Here is a 12,399-nt window from a genome sequence, read left to right as displayed (position 1 = left end):
TTCTACAGCCAGATTTCTTCACTTGAAAGTGCTTTATCCTCTCCTCTATCATGCTCTGTGACCTGTAGTCCCCCAGGAAAGATGTAACATTCATACAACCAGAATTTAGACATTGCTCACCCAAAAGCTTTTAAACTATGCTGAAAGTTAATTAGGAGCTGGTAAGTGGTTTGAATGCACTTCATAAATGTTTAGAATAGCCCAAAATTTAGATGCAAAACCACACACTCTACATAAAGAATGTGTAAAACCAGTCCTGCCCAACAGAGATCTATGTGTAGAGCCTTGTGTTTAGGTTCTTGCCTAAAACCACTTGTGATTCTAATACTCCATAGCCGAAAAACATTCTAGAGGACCTAACATAATCAGTGAAGATTATCCTATTAGAACTGAGCTCTAAAGTAGTACAGTCATTTCTGGATATATGCTTTTGTAAATGTATAAACAGTAACTAATAGAACTAAGATAGACTACAGCAGATCTAGGAGTACTTTAGATTATCCATTTAGCTTTCCAATGAAAAAGGGGTGATCTTTAAAAAAGAGGCTCACTTTTGAATTTCTTTCAGTGCTTTCTCTATCATCTCTTATTGTAATATACATAACCTATTACATACCTGTAGAAAAATGGAAAAATTTCTTTAAAAATTTCTTAAAAAATCCTGTGAGGACCAGGTGTTAGAGTATTCTCACCAAGCAGAGGCTTTAGTATTGAGTATGGTTCATTTAGAACAGAACATTTAAAGATACAAAACATTTGCTCAGCTTAATTAAAAATTTTAACATAACTTTCACAAAAGAGAGAATGACACAGTATTTACACATTTCTCTATTCTGCAATTATACACTATTTTTCTTTTTCCTCATGGAACTTTACCCTTCTGAAACATGGGAATGCTGCAGCAAGTAGCTACCCTTTCTTTAATTACTAACCATTCTCCCCAACCCAAACCACTTTTCAAAGGTACTGTACAATGTTTTGGTAAGCAAGACCACAAAAAAAGGAAAGCATAGGACAATAATTTTCCATCTTTACATGCATCATGCTCAATATGCTATGTAAACCACAATATCTTCCTTTTAAATCTCACTGTCATTATCAGAATTTCTCAGATGAAAAGTTCAATAAATTTTGATATGGTTTGAAAATAATTTATGTTAATGAATTCTCAAACATTAATTAAACAGTTCAGATCAATAACATCAGAATAATATACAAGCCATAATGGTGAACGTTGTTTTCCTAAGCATGCAGGCTAATTGCTTAATTTTCAACAGTTGCTTGCCTTCCAGAAGCTCCAGCTGAATTTAAATGAACCTGAGAGAGAAGGATTTAGCATTTCAGAAGGTATTTTCCATGACGTTTCCCAAGTGAGGGGATGAGAGCGTGAGAGGATGTACCAAACTGACAACAATTAGCCTGGCACATGAATTAATTCATTCTGTTTCACAAGAGACTGTAAGGGCATAGGGAGATTATGATCACAAGTTTAGGGATCTCAGGAAAATTTTCAACATAACAGAGAGATAAAATAGGACATAGTTGAATCAGGGGAACATGAAAGAATTTTCAAATAACTTGGCCTAAATCTTCTGAGGAGAGAAGGGAGTCAAAAGGAAGAAAAAAAAAATCTGTGCAGTTTTAGCTTTGACTCTTATAAAAAGGGTACCAAAATCCTTGCTTGTAGGTCACAGAAAGGTATGGGTTTTATACTAGTCATATATAAGTTGATTCCTATTTTTATGTATCAAACATCTGATTCACCAAGTTTATTGAACCTCCTTTTCTTATGTGTTACAAAAAGAAACTTTACAAAGTAAGACTTTATAGATCTTTATAATCTTCTGTATTACTGGGTAATAAAGCTCCATTTGGTAATTAAACATTTTGATATAAGCCCAAAGAAGTACACATTCAAAACCTCCCATTGAGTTTCAGCTAATTTAAACCATAACATCCTTATAAAATTAATTTTATTAATACTTTTAGAAGTAGTCATTATGACCAGTTTCTATTTATAGATTTTATCAATGTTTTCAATTAACTGTATTTTAAAAAAAAGTTATATATCCCCCTTAGAGAAAAGGAAAGAAGAGATAGAAGGCATAATTTTAACTTTAGAATTATTTTTAAAAAACAAAATGTGTAAACCAATAAACAACTTTCATGTTTTCTGAAAGCAAACATGAAAGTGGACTCACTGTGGCTCAGTGCATAGGGAAATTAAAAATGCGCATATTTTCCTACACGAAAAATTGTCAGCGAAAATCCCTAACATTTAAGTAACCATCCACAAAATTTCAAAATTAATCCAAGCCCTAAACTGCCAACAAGCATGTAAACTATAATTTTTTTTTTCTGTAAGCTCCTTCCAAACTAATAAAGAAGAAACAACCCAAAATTTCTAATAGGGTCTAAGTCACTGACTGGCCACAGAAAAAAGGTTCTCATTATACATATTCATAAAAAATAAAAAAAAATCTTCAAAAAAAAAGGCACTGTGCACCAAGTGCAACTGAGACTATCATTTTCTTCTGAAAGCACAGATTTTCCTACTTGTGGGAAAAAAAAACAACTCCTGGTAGACACCTTACCAGTGGGAGTTACCTTGGTTGATTTCCTCTGTTTGCCTGAGGAAATTCAAACTTATGCCTCCCTCTCTAAAGAGCATCCAAATACCAGGGACGAGCTGAAGATTCACTGACAGGGAAAAAAAGGGGTTTCTATAATGTCTATGACAACAAAATTATTAAATATTTATTTGTAAAAATGTGAGTGAACTAATTACTGAAATACTCCTGTGAATGAGGAGATGATCTGAACATGTATAAGAGATCAGGCTACTAAAAGAGAGGTATCAAAACAGATGTCAAAATGTTTCAGCTGTTCAGGTAGTACTTCTGGACACATGGAAAAATTCAAGGTGCTTAGGTAAATTTTATAGAAAATAGCTGAGACAAGTTTTTTATTTCTTTTCTTTTTTATATTGCTATACCACAATTAGGTGCTACCTTTAATCAGAGTGGAAATAACCCATTTTGAATCTATGCCTATGCTGAAAGAAACAGAACAAATACATGTACTGTGTATACATAAATAAATATTCATCTATACATACTATTATGTATAGTATTATTCATTAAATGACACAGCAAACAGCAATTATAAGTTGCTCAGAGAGGTAATTCAGTGCCTCAGGACTATAACATGTCATTTCATACCCTGCATGTATTTCACAATCACATTTTGGCAAATATACATGGGTCCAAAACATCTAACAGTTGTGGGTATTTTAAGGTTAATGTCATGAACAGATTACATACAAAAAGTCCCATCAGTGCAAACAACTCACTGTTACTTCCTTATGTTTAAAAACAGTAGAAGTGGTTTTCATAACAGTGAAACAAAACAGACTAAATCTGTCTTATTTCCAGATACTATGAGAACATTCCTGTTGCGATGTCTGACTAAGAAAATATAGACAGATATGCCCAGATCTTCAGTTTCAACTGAAATTTACTTATTGAAGAACCCATTACCAACCAATATGTTGTGGTGAAAATTTTTCTGAAGCTTATGGCTTATAGCATCCTTTACTTTACAAGGAAGCTACAAACAATTAGGATTTGCTCTGCCAACCCCAATCACTTTGAAGAAAATCCCTTCCCTCAAATAGCCCTTTTAGAACCAGGACAAAACAGAAATAATTAGGCCAAGAATTATCCTCATAATAATATTCTTAGAATAATATAATAAAAAAACAGTTTCTCAAGGAACTCAGTTACAATGTCTTACTCAGTTTGCAAAATACAAGAATATAATACTAAAGCAACACTAGCTATATGGATATAAAAAGTGGCAGCTGCAAAAGGTAATACCATATAGCACCTATTTTGTCTAAAATAATGTCATAGTTCAGATTTTTAGCAAGGAATTTTTCTTTCCTTTCCCCCTGCCGTGTGTGTGTGCTCTGTATATGAGCCATTAGTTGAACAAAAGAATTGGCCCGAGCCCACTAATGGCCGAGATTTGTTTCCTTGACAACGAAGGGGGGGAGTTGGCTGGTGTGTGACTGGAAGGGGGTGGAGGCTGGGGGGAGAGGGGAGTCTCTCGCTCTGCTGGGAGGAGAGCCTGCTGCGGGCTGCAGACACTGCCGGGTTCCTTTGTCTCTTTCCTGTCGGAGGGGAGTTCTGGCTACTGCTCTTGGCTCAACTCTGGCTGGCTGCAGGCCCTGCTTACAACGGACCCTAATCAGCTGAAGTTTGTGAGTTTTCTTCCATTGGGAGAACTTTCTGGTTTATTGCTGTTGTTTTCCTTCCCCTTCTTCCCCCCCCCACCCCAATCTGGCAGCAGCCAAGGATCTCACAGCGCCGCCTGGTGACGGGCACTGGACATTACAAGTTCTACTCCCCCAGTGATCCAACAGCGCCACCTGGTGACTACAATAGGACACTACAAGTTTTTGCACCTTCAGTGACCCAACAGCGCCACCTGGTGAATGGTACAGGACATTACAAATTTTGCATCTCCAGTGACCCGACGGCGCCCCCTGCTGACTGTGGTTGGAACCACACCAAAGGGTGCAAGAAATTGAACTATTTTCCTTTTGCTGGTTTATCGGTTTTGTTCTTGAAGGGGATTATTGGTGGGTATAGGAGTATTTACTTGGGGTTTTTTTTCGTGTTCCTGTTAATACACACATACCTTTAATAAAGGGCTGTTATTTTCCCTTTTCCATAATTTGTTTTCCTTCAATCGAAGCCTCTTAATTTTGGATTTATAATTGCTTGGAAAGAGAAGTTTGGGTCTTTTCCTCCTAATCCATCCTCAGCAAAAGACCCTTGTCTCATTTAAACTGGGACAAATAAAAATCTGGAAAGAGAGGGAGAGAGATGATGCCATTTGTGGACAGACTGGATTATGTGGGGAGGTAACGTCTGGGCCAGGCAGGCACAGGGGGAAACAGCAGTCACTATTAGTCCTCCTTCCAAACTTGTTAGCTGTGTCCACTGCATCTCTGCTGTCAAGGAGGCATCACTGGCTAAGCATATATAGCGTGGGGAGGAAGGCTAGAAATGAGCTTCAGACTCCAGATTTGGACTCTTGAGAGATTTCAACCACATCTAAGGGCAACCTTCTTTGAGCAGCTGCCTGACGTTATTAAGGAAAATGGTGATGGAGCAGACAAAAGGAGTTTTTTTCAAGTTATAAAGAATAATCTGCACTCAGTGGAAGAACTGGGGTAAGATCTAAAAGAATGCTGTTCTCCACAGAACACTGTATTTCCTTCTTCCCCACCTGCTAAAAGCTCCTAGCAAACTCAATGTCTCACCAAGCATTCTGAGAAATTTGCCTGTTTTTCTATAATACATATAAAACTCCAATTATGAAGAAAATCCTTTAGCCTGGGCTTTTATTGTCCTTCTCCATCTCAGGAAACCTCTCATATGAGGACAGGCTGAGAGAGCTAGGGTTGTTCAGCCTGGAGAAGAGAGGGCTTCAGGTGCCCCATCCCTTGAAGTGTTCAAGGCCAGGCTGGGTAGGGGTCTGAGCAACCTGGTCTAGTGGAAGGGGACTCATGGCAGGGGGCTTGGAACTAGATGATCTTCCAGTTCAAACCATTGGATGATACTATATTTCCCTGAATCTGAACACTAGTTTATCCTTCTTAACATACCACAGGAAATCCTGTGACAGAACAGCAAGCACACATAAAAAGACACATTTGAACAGATGAAAATCATTGAACCAGGAAAAAAAGTTACTAAGGAATCTTAACGCACAGAGTTGGAAGTCACAAAGAGGTTAAAGATCTGGCAACTGATCAGATAAAAATACAGTTTTCAGGATAAACTACATTTTTCAGGAGAGTCCAGGATGACACTGACTACATTATCTAAAGGATTAACAACTATGAAGAAACAAAAACATTAAAATTAGTTTTGGATTTTTAGAGGCATTAAAAATCTCACTTTATTCATGGTTAACAAAGTAGTCTGGAATTTTATTCTCGTGTTGCAGTACAGAATACTACCAAACTGACAATGAAGCAACCATTATTTTCCATAGTGTTATCATGACCATATGTGAATTTATTTGCAGTTACGCAATGTATCACATAGATATGTGATAAGATGCTTTTTACCTTATTAACAGCACTAAAGAATGCATACATCATACTTCTCTTTCTACTGTAAACCAATGGCATAAAGCAAAGCTCTTGTTTCCCACTCTTCAGTCCCTTTTGAATCCCAGATTCCCAGAATATGAGGGACTTGAAGGAAAAAGAACGGACACCAGTCTATGCTTGATATGTTTAGAAATCTCCAGTGACTATGATAAGAGTTCTGTTTCTTCTCAAACACTCGCTGATAAGTACATTACACTAATCTAGTGCTAGTTCAGAGAGGGTGTCTTTCAGTTTCAGGAAAAATAGTATTGAAGGACTGGTTTCCGAGCAGCAGTTATGACTATGCATGTCTAAAGAGCAGACAATTTCAGGTGCCTTCTAATTTTGTATCAGAGATATATAGACCAACACTCAACTAAAACCACAGGTCTTGCTCCTGACAATGGCTACAACTGGCTATGGAGGTGCCACAAAATGCTCGATTCTGTCCCAAGCAGCAGAATGCCTTCTACTACATTGTACAACAGAGAGAAAGAAGTTGATCTCCACCTACAAATACTGTGTGTATTCGACTTCTTCCTTTCTCTCACAGCAGTTAAGCTGTGCAAATTTATCGTTTGCTTTTCTGCTTTACTGATGTACACAGAAATGTAAGATCAAGAAAAAATCCAAGTATGTGTATTATAAGATTTATGCATATATGTGTATGTTCTGTGCCAACATACAGAATTCTACATGGTATAGACATCACAAGTCGGTATATCCTGAAAGTGAGAATACATAAAATGTAGTTCCTCAGTGAGGATTTTACAAGGATATATACAAGTAAAGCAAATTTTTGCATCCTTTATTGTATTATTATGAAAACTATGTAGAAGTTTTAACTATGCTCTATAATATTTTAACTCCTACCATACTAAGACATTTGAAGAGAAGCAATAATTTATTAAGAAAGTGGCAGCTTTTGACTCAAGCTCTACCCTAACAACAAACTGCAACTGAAGAGGTCTTAACAGTCTTCTACATTTTCCTATCTGGTGTAAATGCAACAACCAGTTGAACTGGATGACATGAAGAAGGAGAAGTTCTATCACTCCACTTTCTTTCTCCTCACAAGACACCAAAAAAGCAACTTATGAATAGTCTCTTGACAAAAGACTCGACATTGTGGATGGGCAGGGCAGGGTAGAATAATAACTCCTTTTAATCCTCCCTACCACCCTGACCACATAAATGGGAACAAGACATGATCTAGTGTTTGAAATTAATCTCCACCCATAAATTCCTTTAAAATACCACATTCTCTTTGGTTTTTTCTTCTTTTAGATTTGTACAAAATATTTCAACATAAGCCATTGTTTTCATTGTCCTGAAAAACAGAATGGAAGGGAGAAGAAAGAAGTAGGAAAAAAAAAAAAGGATAAATAATTTCTTTCAAAATAATATGATTTTTACTTATTACAGAGAAAATTTCAGAGATCATGGAAAGAGAATTATGTTGAAATGTAATTATCAATTAATTACTTTTTAAATTATTTTGACTGATCTCAAAATGGTGCCAAAAATGTAGAGTTATAATTAGCTTTCATCTACTGACAGTAATAGCTCGAAGTTATTTTTTAGGTTTGGGTAAGTTCCCTTAACTGATTATTCATTTTTAAACAATTTGTATTGACCCAAAAAAGAACTATTGAAAAAAATTTCTAGATTTTTGGGAAAAAAAGCAGGGACCATATAGAGAGGGTAAATAAGCTAAAAACCATGAATTACGTGAAATGTATAATTTTTTTGTGTTTAAAATGTATTTCTAATGTTCAAAGGCAGAAATTTAAATTAATTTTGGAATTCCTCATGAAGATTGGCTTTGTTCATCAGGGTAAAGTTTGATTTAAATTGAAAGTCCTAGCATTTCTGATAGCATTTTCTGATCTAAGCATTTGCTTTAATGAAGTTTTTACATCATTAATTTTGAAAATTCTAGTAACCAAATAAAACTATTTCTTAGCTAAAGCAGCCTCCAAATTATCATCTACTGATATGAATGTTTACAGACAAAAAAAAAATTAAAAATAAAATCACACACTCTCACAGATTGCCCCTACCAAATATTCCACATGGCCAAATAATATTTGGATATTACCAATACATAGACATATAGTACTGCCAAAATTTTCCCTCAGCTCTTCAAAGAAGTAAAAGCAACAAAGAATCTGTAATGGAAATGGGAAAATTTTTATACAGTAACTAGATTTTTAAGCATAATCTTCTACTACATTCTCATGTTATTAAAACAAATTGATGTCAATTACCAAAATAAGTCTGGAATGTATACACCAACCACTGCACTCTCATCCCAATCTTACATTTGGTTGAAAGAAAAACCAAAGACACTTTATTACCAGCAGTTTTTCTTTAGTACCTGTGCATATTGTATGTGCACAAGTTTGTACATCCATAAGTACTACACACATAAATGTGTATATTTAAAACATACTTTTTACTAAATATGCTATATTTACTATGCAAATGTAGCAAGGTTTTTTAAGAAGAAAGAGTGTTAAGGCACATTCTAGAAGGATCTTGTAGGAGATTACCACCCAGGGTCTTTTGAAATTACTACATACCAAACAAAGGGACAAGTATATAGACTGCATTCTATCCCAGAAGCATTGGTCATCCAAAAATTACAATTACTACAGAAGTTAGGAAAAATGGAGTAGGTAACATGGTTCAGACTAAAACCAAAAAAAACCAGCAAAATGAATGAATCCCTTAAAACATCAGTTATGACAAAAAGTTCTGGTTGAAACAATCAATTTATCTGCTTGTGAAGATTGTGTAAAAACCTGCTTACAAACATATCTGAACTATCATTTTCAGAATGTGTTTAAAATTCAGAAAAATAATTTTTCTGTACATGTTCTGTATCAGTAGTTTTCTTACATATTTTACCTGTAATGATATTCTCTGCCCATTGTAAACTTTTGTGGAGGTTAGTTCATCTACATTTATTAAAAATAATTGTTACCACACTTTTTGTAAGAAACCAGTCATTGTCCATCCCTCCTTCTTTAAAGTTTTGAAGCATAATTGGACAAACTTCCACTGCAGGAATGAACTGTTTTCTGATATTTAGCTCAATTTGAGCCTAACCAACTGGAACTTTCACTTGGAATAATCATTTATACCAATAGAAAAAGGTTTGAAATGTCCCATTCCATTTGTCAACAACTTACATTCATTTTACCTCGAGTAAATTTACAGATTTTAGTAAATGTGTAGCTATGCTAATTAAACTAAGTTTGTGTTTCTCCTCACCAGAATTTAAAAGTTTAATTTAGAAAGAGGTAAAAAGATATGAGCAGTGGCATCTGCTTAGTTATATATGTATACATTCATATATATATATGAATATCTGTATTGCATAAGAGGACTTCAAGACATTTCCATTTGTTGATTAATTCCCGAAATAAATTATTATTTAAAGTATTTTTCTATATTTTTTCTATATGCCATTTCACAAACATTATCTAGATGTCACCGTGTAGGTGAATCAGTTGTAGCTGCAACATCATCATAAAAACCAACTCACAAGATAACATATTGAGATAACATATTGTTCTTCAGAATAAAACCAATAAATTAAAAAACCCAAACATACCAAAGCAAAACACACACACACAAAACACTCACAAATAAATACTCTGTGCAAAAGTATTTAAACTGTCTTTCCTAAGGTAGCAAGGCTCATAAAGCTTAAACATACAGTACTGTGCAATACAAAAAAATAAAGCAAAAAAAGCAGAAAGGTGGGATCTTAAGGCAGAGAAGGGAAGCATCAAAAGGAAAGGAAGATATCAAGGAGGGAGATTAGCATAGACTAGGAAAAGGAGACAGAGACCACTAAAGATCATTATAAATGCTCAAAACTGAACAGTTTTGCAGCAGAAATTGACTATCTGAAACATTTTACACCTCAATGCCCTCAACACACTCCATAGAAAACAGGCTCACAGCCAGACTGCCAGCATCTTTGCCTGGCAGGCTTCCCAACTCTCTAGGTATCCAGGAAGCTTTCCCTAGACATTTTCCCCAGAGTGCCAGAAAAACACAGAGTTCCCAGTGTCTAAAACATAAACTTTTCTGCTGGTGATATTCGCAAGATGCTCCATTTTTCTCTTCCGTAGCTAGAAACACATAACTCCAGCTTCCTAAATGTGAGGGACAGGCTTCTCCTACATAATATATATGCTATAATTCTGCACATCCCACTGACCCTTCTGTAATGTAGTTCCAATTTGAGTTCACTTTGTCACACCATTTGGACAAAAGCAGGAAGATGTGGGTTTTGCAGTACCTTTTTTTTAATAGAAAATTAAATTTCCTACCTGTAGTAGAAATACTTCACTTTATATATTACAATAAAGCAAGGTCTTTAAAGTAATTTAATATTTTCAGTCACATCAAAGAACATAGCTTAGGGAAAGAGCCCGAAAAATCCTTTCAAACCATATTTCTGTGTGCTTGAAATTTTAATTAGTTTTCCACTTATGTCAGTGGGCCTAAGACACTACCGTTTCTTACAAGTTTTGTCTTGTTCTCAGACCACCATGGCCACAGGAATACCATTACAACATCCCAGTAACATATTTCTCCTCTTCATGACCAAACCACAATAATGCTTTGCATTCATCTTGTGATCAACTACATACACATCAATTTATCTAAAAATGCCACTCGTGCCAGGGTACAGCACACTGTACTCTGCATGAGTGCATTTCACTCCATTTACTATAGTCCATAAAATCATCAAGCTTTTCCAGTGTACTATCCAGAATTTCTCAATTTTAGCAATAATTCCTAAATTTGGTTTAGTATGTTGATTCTATTAGCATTCATCTAATTTGACCAAGTTATTAAATACTGATGACATTAGTCTCTAGACGGGTCATAGACACACTGCTTTAACCTGAAAACCTCCTCTTTCAAGACCCACTGTAGTCAATCTGCTAGCTTTCTAAAAATAAGTAACTTTGGTAATCTGAAGAAAACTGAATCCTTTTGTGAAAAGGGAGTACTGCTCTTAGTAACATATCTCCAAAAATCTCAACTGCCCTCTGACCCCAGAAAGTGAGGGTTTCCTACAAAACTAATCCTTTCACTCTCTTGACTTTTTCATTGCCCTTGTGTTCTGGTGGCCTCTTGCCAGAACAGCAGAGAAGGGGCTTTTTAACACCTCTATGCTACAAAGAAAGAATAACTAGGTCATTTAAAAAACCTTGTTCATTTGAATAGTCCTTCTTCCCTAGCTTTTTTCTTTTTTTCATTTTACTTTTATACCTGGTTTTAGGCTACTGAAGCTTCTCAGGAGTAGATTCCTGGGTTGATGATCAGCTCTTTAACTATTTCTCTTGCAATCACTGTAAAGTCACAATAGCTTAAAGCACACTGTAAGCCTTTTTCAAATTATTAAATATGCAATTTTAAGCCTCCTACATATAAACGGTTATAGAATCTGAATTATATGGTTATAGAATCTGTATTTAATATTTTATCCAAGATGTGTTGTTGTTCTTTCAGAATAATAAAAACCATAACAAGATCTCACAGGAAGCAAAAATTTCTGTGACAAGTATGGAACAAGTCAATTACTTGCTCTTAACTTATTTCTCATATCCAACTCAATTAATGTTAGCAAAATTAGGTACTGTGAATGATAAAAATGAAGTTCAGGGAAAAATCTGCCACCAGAAACAGAGTGCACTTTGCTCTCAGCTTTAAATATTCATCTATTATCTGACAGAATAGCCACATGCAGTACATCTCTATGAAAAGCCTAAAAAATAAAAGATACTGAACCCATACATAAAAAAAAAAAAAAAAAATCAAATTAGGATTACTTACTTGATTAAGTATATCTTGTTTCTGTAAGGCATGCAAGGAAAGAAAGAAGACAGATACATTAGTGCAGAGTCATAACACTAAAGCTCTGTTTTTGTAAAAGAAATATTCTTGGTGAAAGGTTAGTGATTTAAATGAACAGGTTTAAGAGATTAGATAGAATATTTCCTTTTTTGCATTAGCACATAAGTCAAGAAATTGGCTTGAAGTCAGCATGCTAGTCTTGATTAGACAGTGCAAGAAATTTATTTTTAAACATGCAGTGAGAGTTAACCATGGGGAAAAAAATTAAATCTAATGCTCCTCTTTCATCCCTGTGTACTTAAAAAAAAAAAATTATTACCAAGAATAGCTGTGAATGAAAGAAC

The 12,399-nt window shown here is 35.1% G+C and overlaps 1 protein-coding gene across 6 annotated transcripts in view; it reads right to left on the bottom strand.

The window, feature by feature from the left end:
* DGKB (diacylglycerol kinase beta) overlaps positions 1-12,399 on the bottom strand; it is a 337,929-nt gene that overhangs the window by 259,329 nt on the left and 66,201 nt on the right. For 4 of the 6 annotated variants that reach the window (XM_050332620.1, XM_050332627.1, XM_050332611.1 and 1 more), the window contains one exon: positions 12,035-12,055. The exons of the other annotated variants lie outside the window; for them this stretch is intronic. In XM_050332620.1, the coding sequence (XP_050188577.1) occupies positions 12,035-12,055 (21 nt within the window). The remainder of the gene's footprint in view (positions 1-12,034; positions 12,056-12,399) is intronic. 6 annotated transcript variants of the gene reach the window in all.

The sequence above is a fragment of the Myiozetetes cayanensis genome, unplaced genomic scaffold (genome assembly GCF_022539395.1).
Source record: "Myiozetetes cayanensis isolate MyiCay16 unplaced genomic scaffold, myiCay2020 scf1, whole genome shotgun sequence".
In the NCBI taxonomy this organism is placed as follows: Eukaryota; Metazoa; Chordata; class Aves; order Passeriformes; family Tyrannidae; genus Myiozetetes; species Myiozetetes cayanensis.
This window is presented reverse-complemented; position numbering and strand designations above follow the sequence as displayed.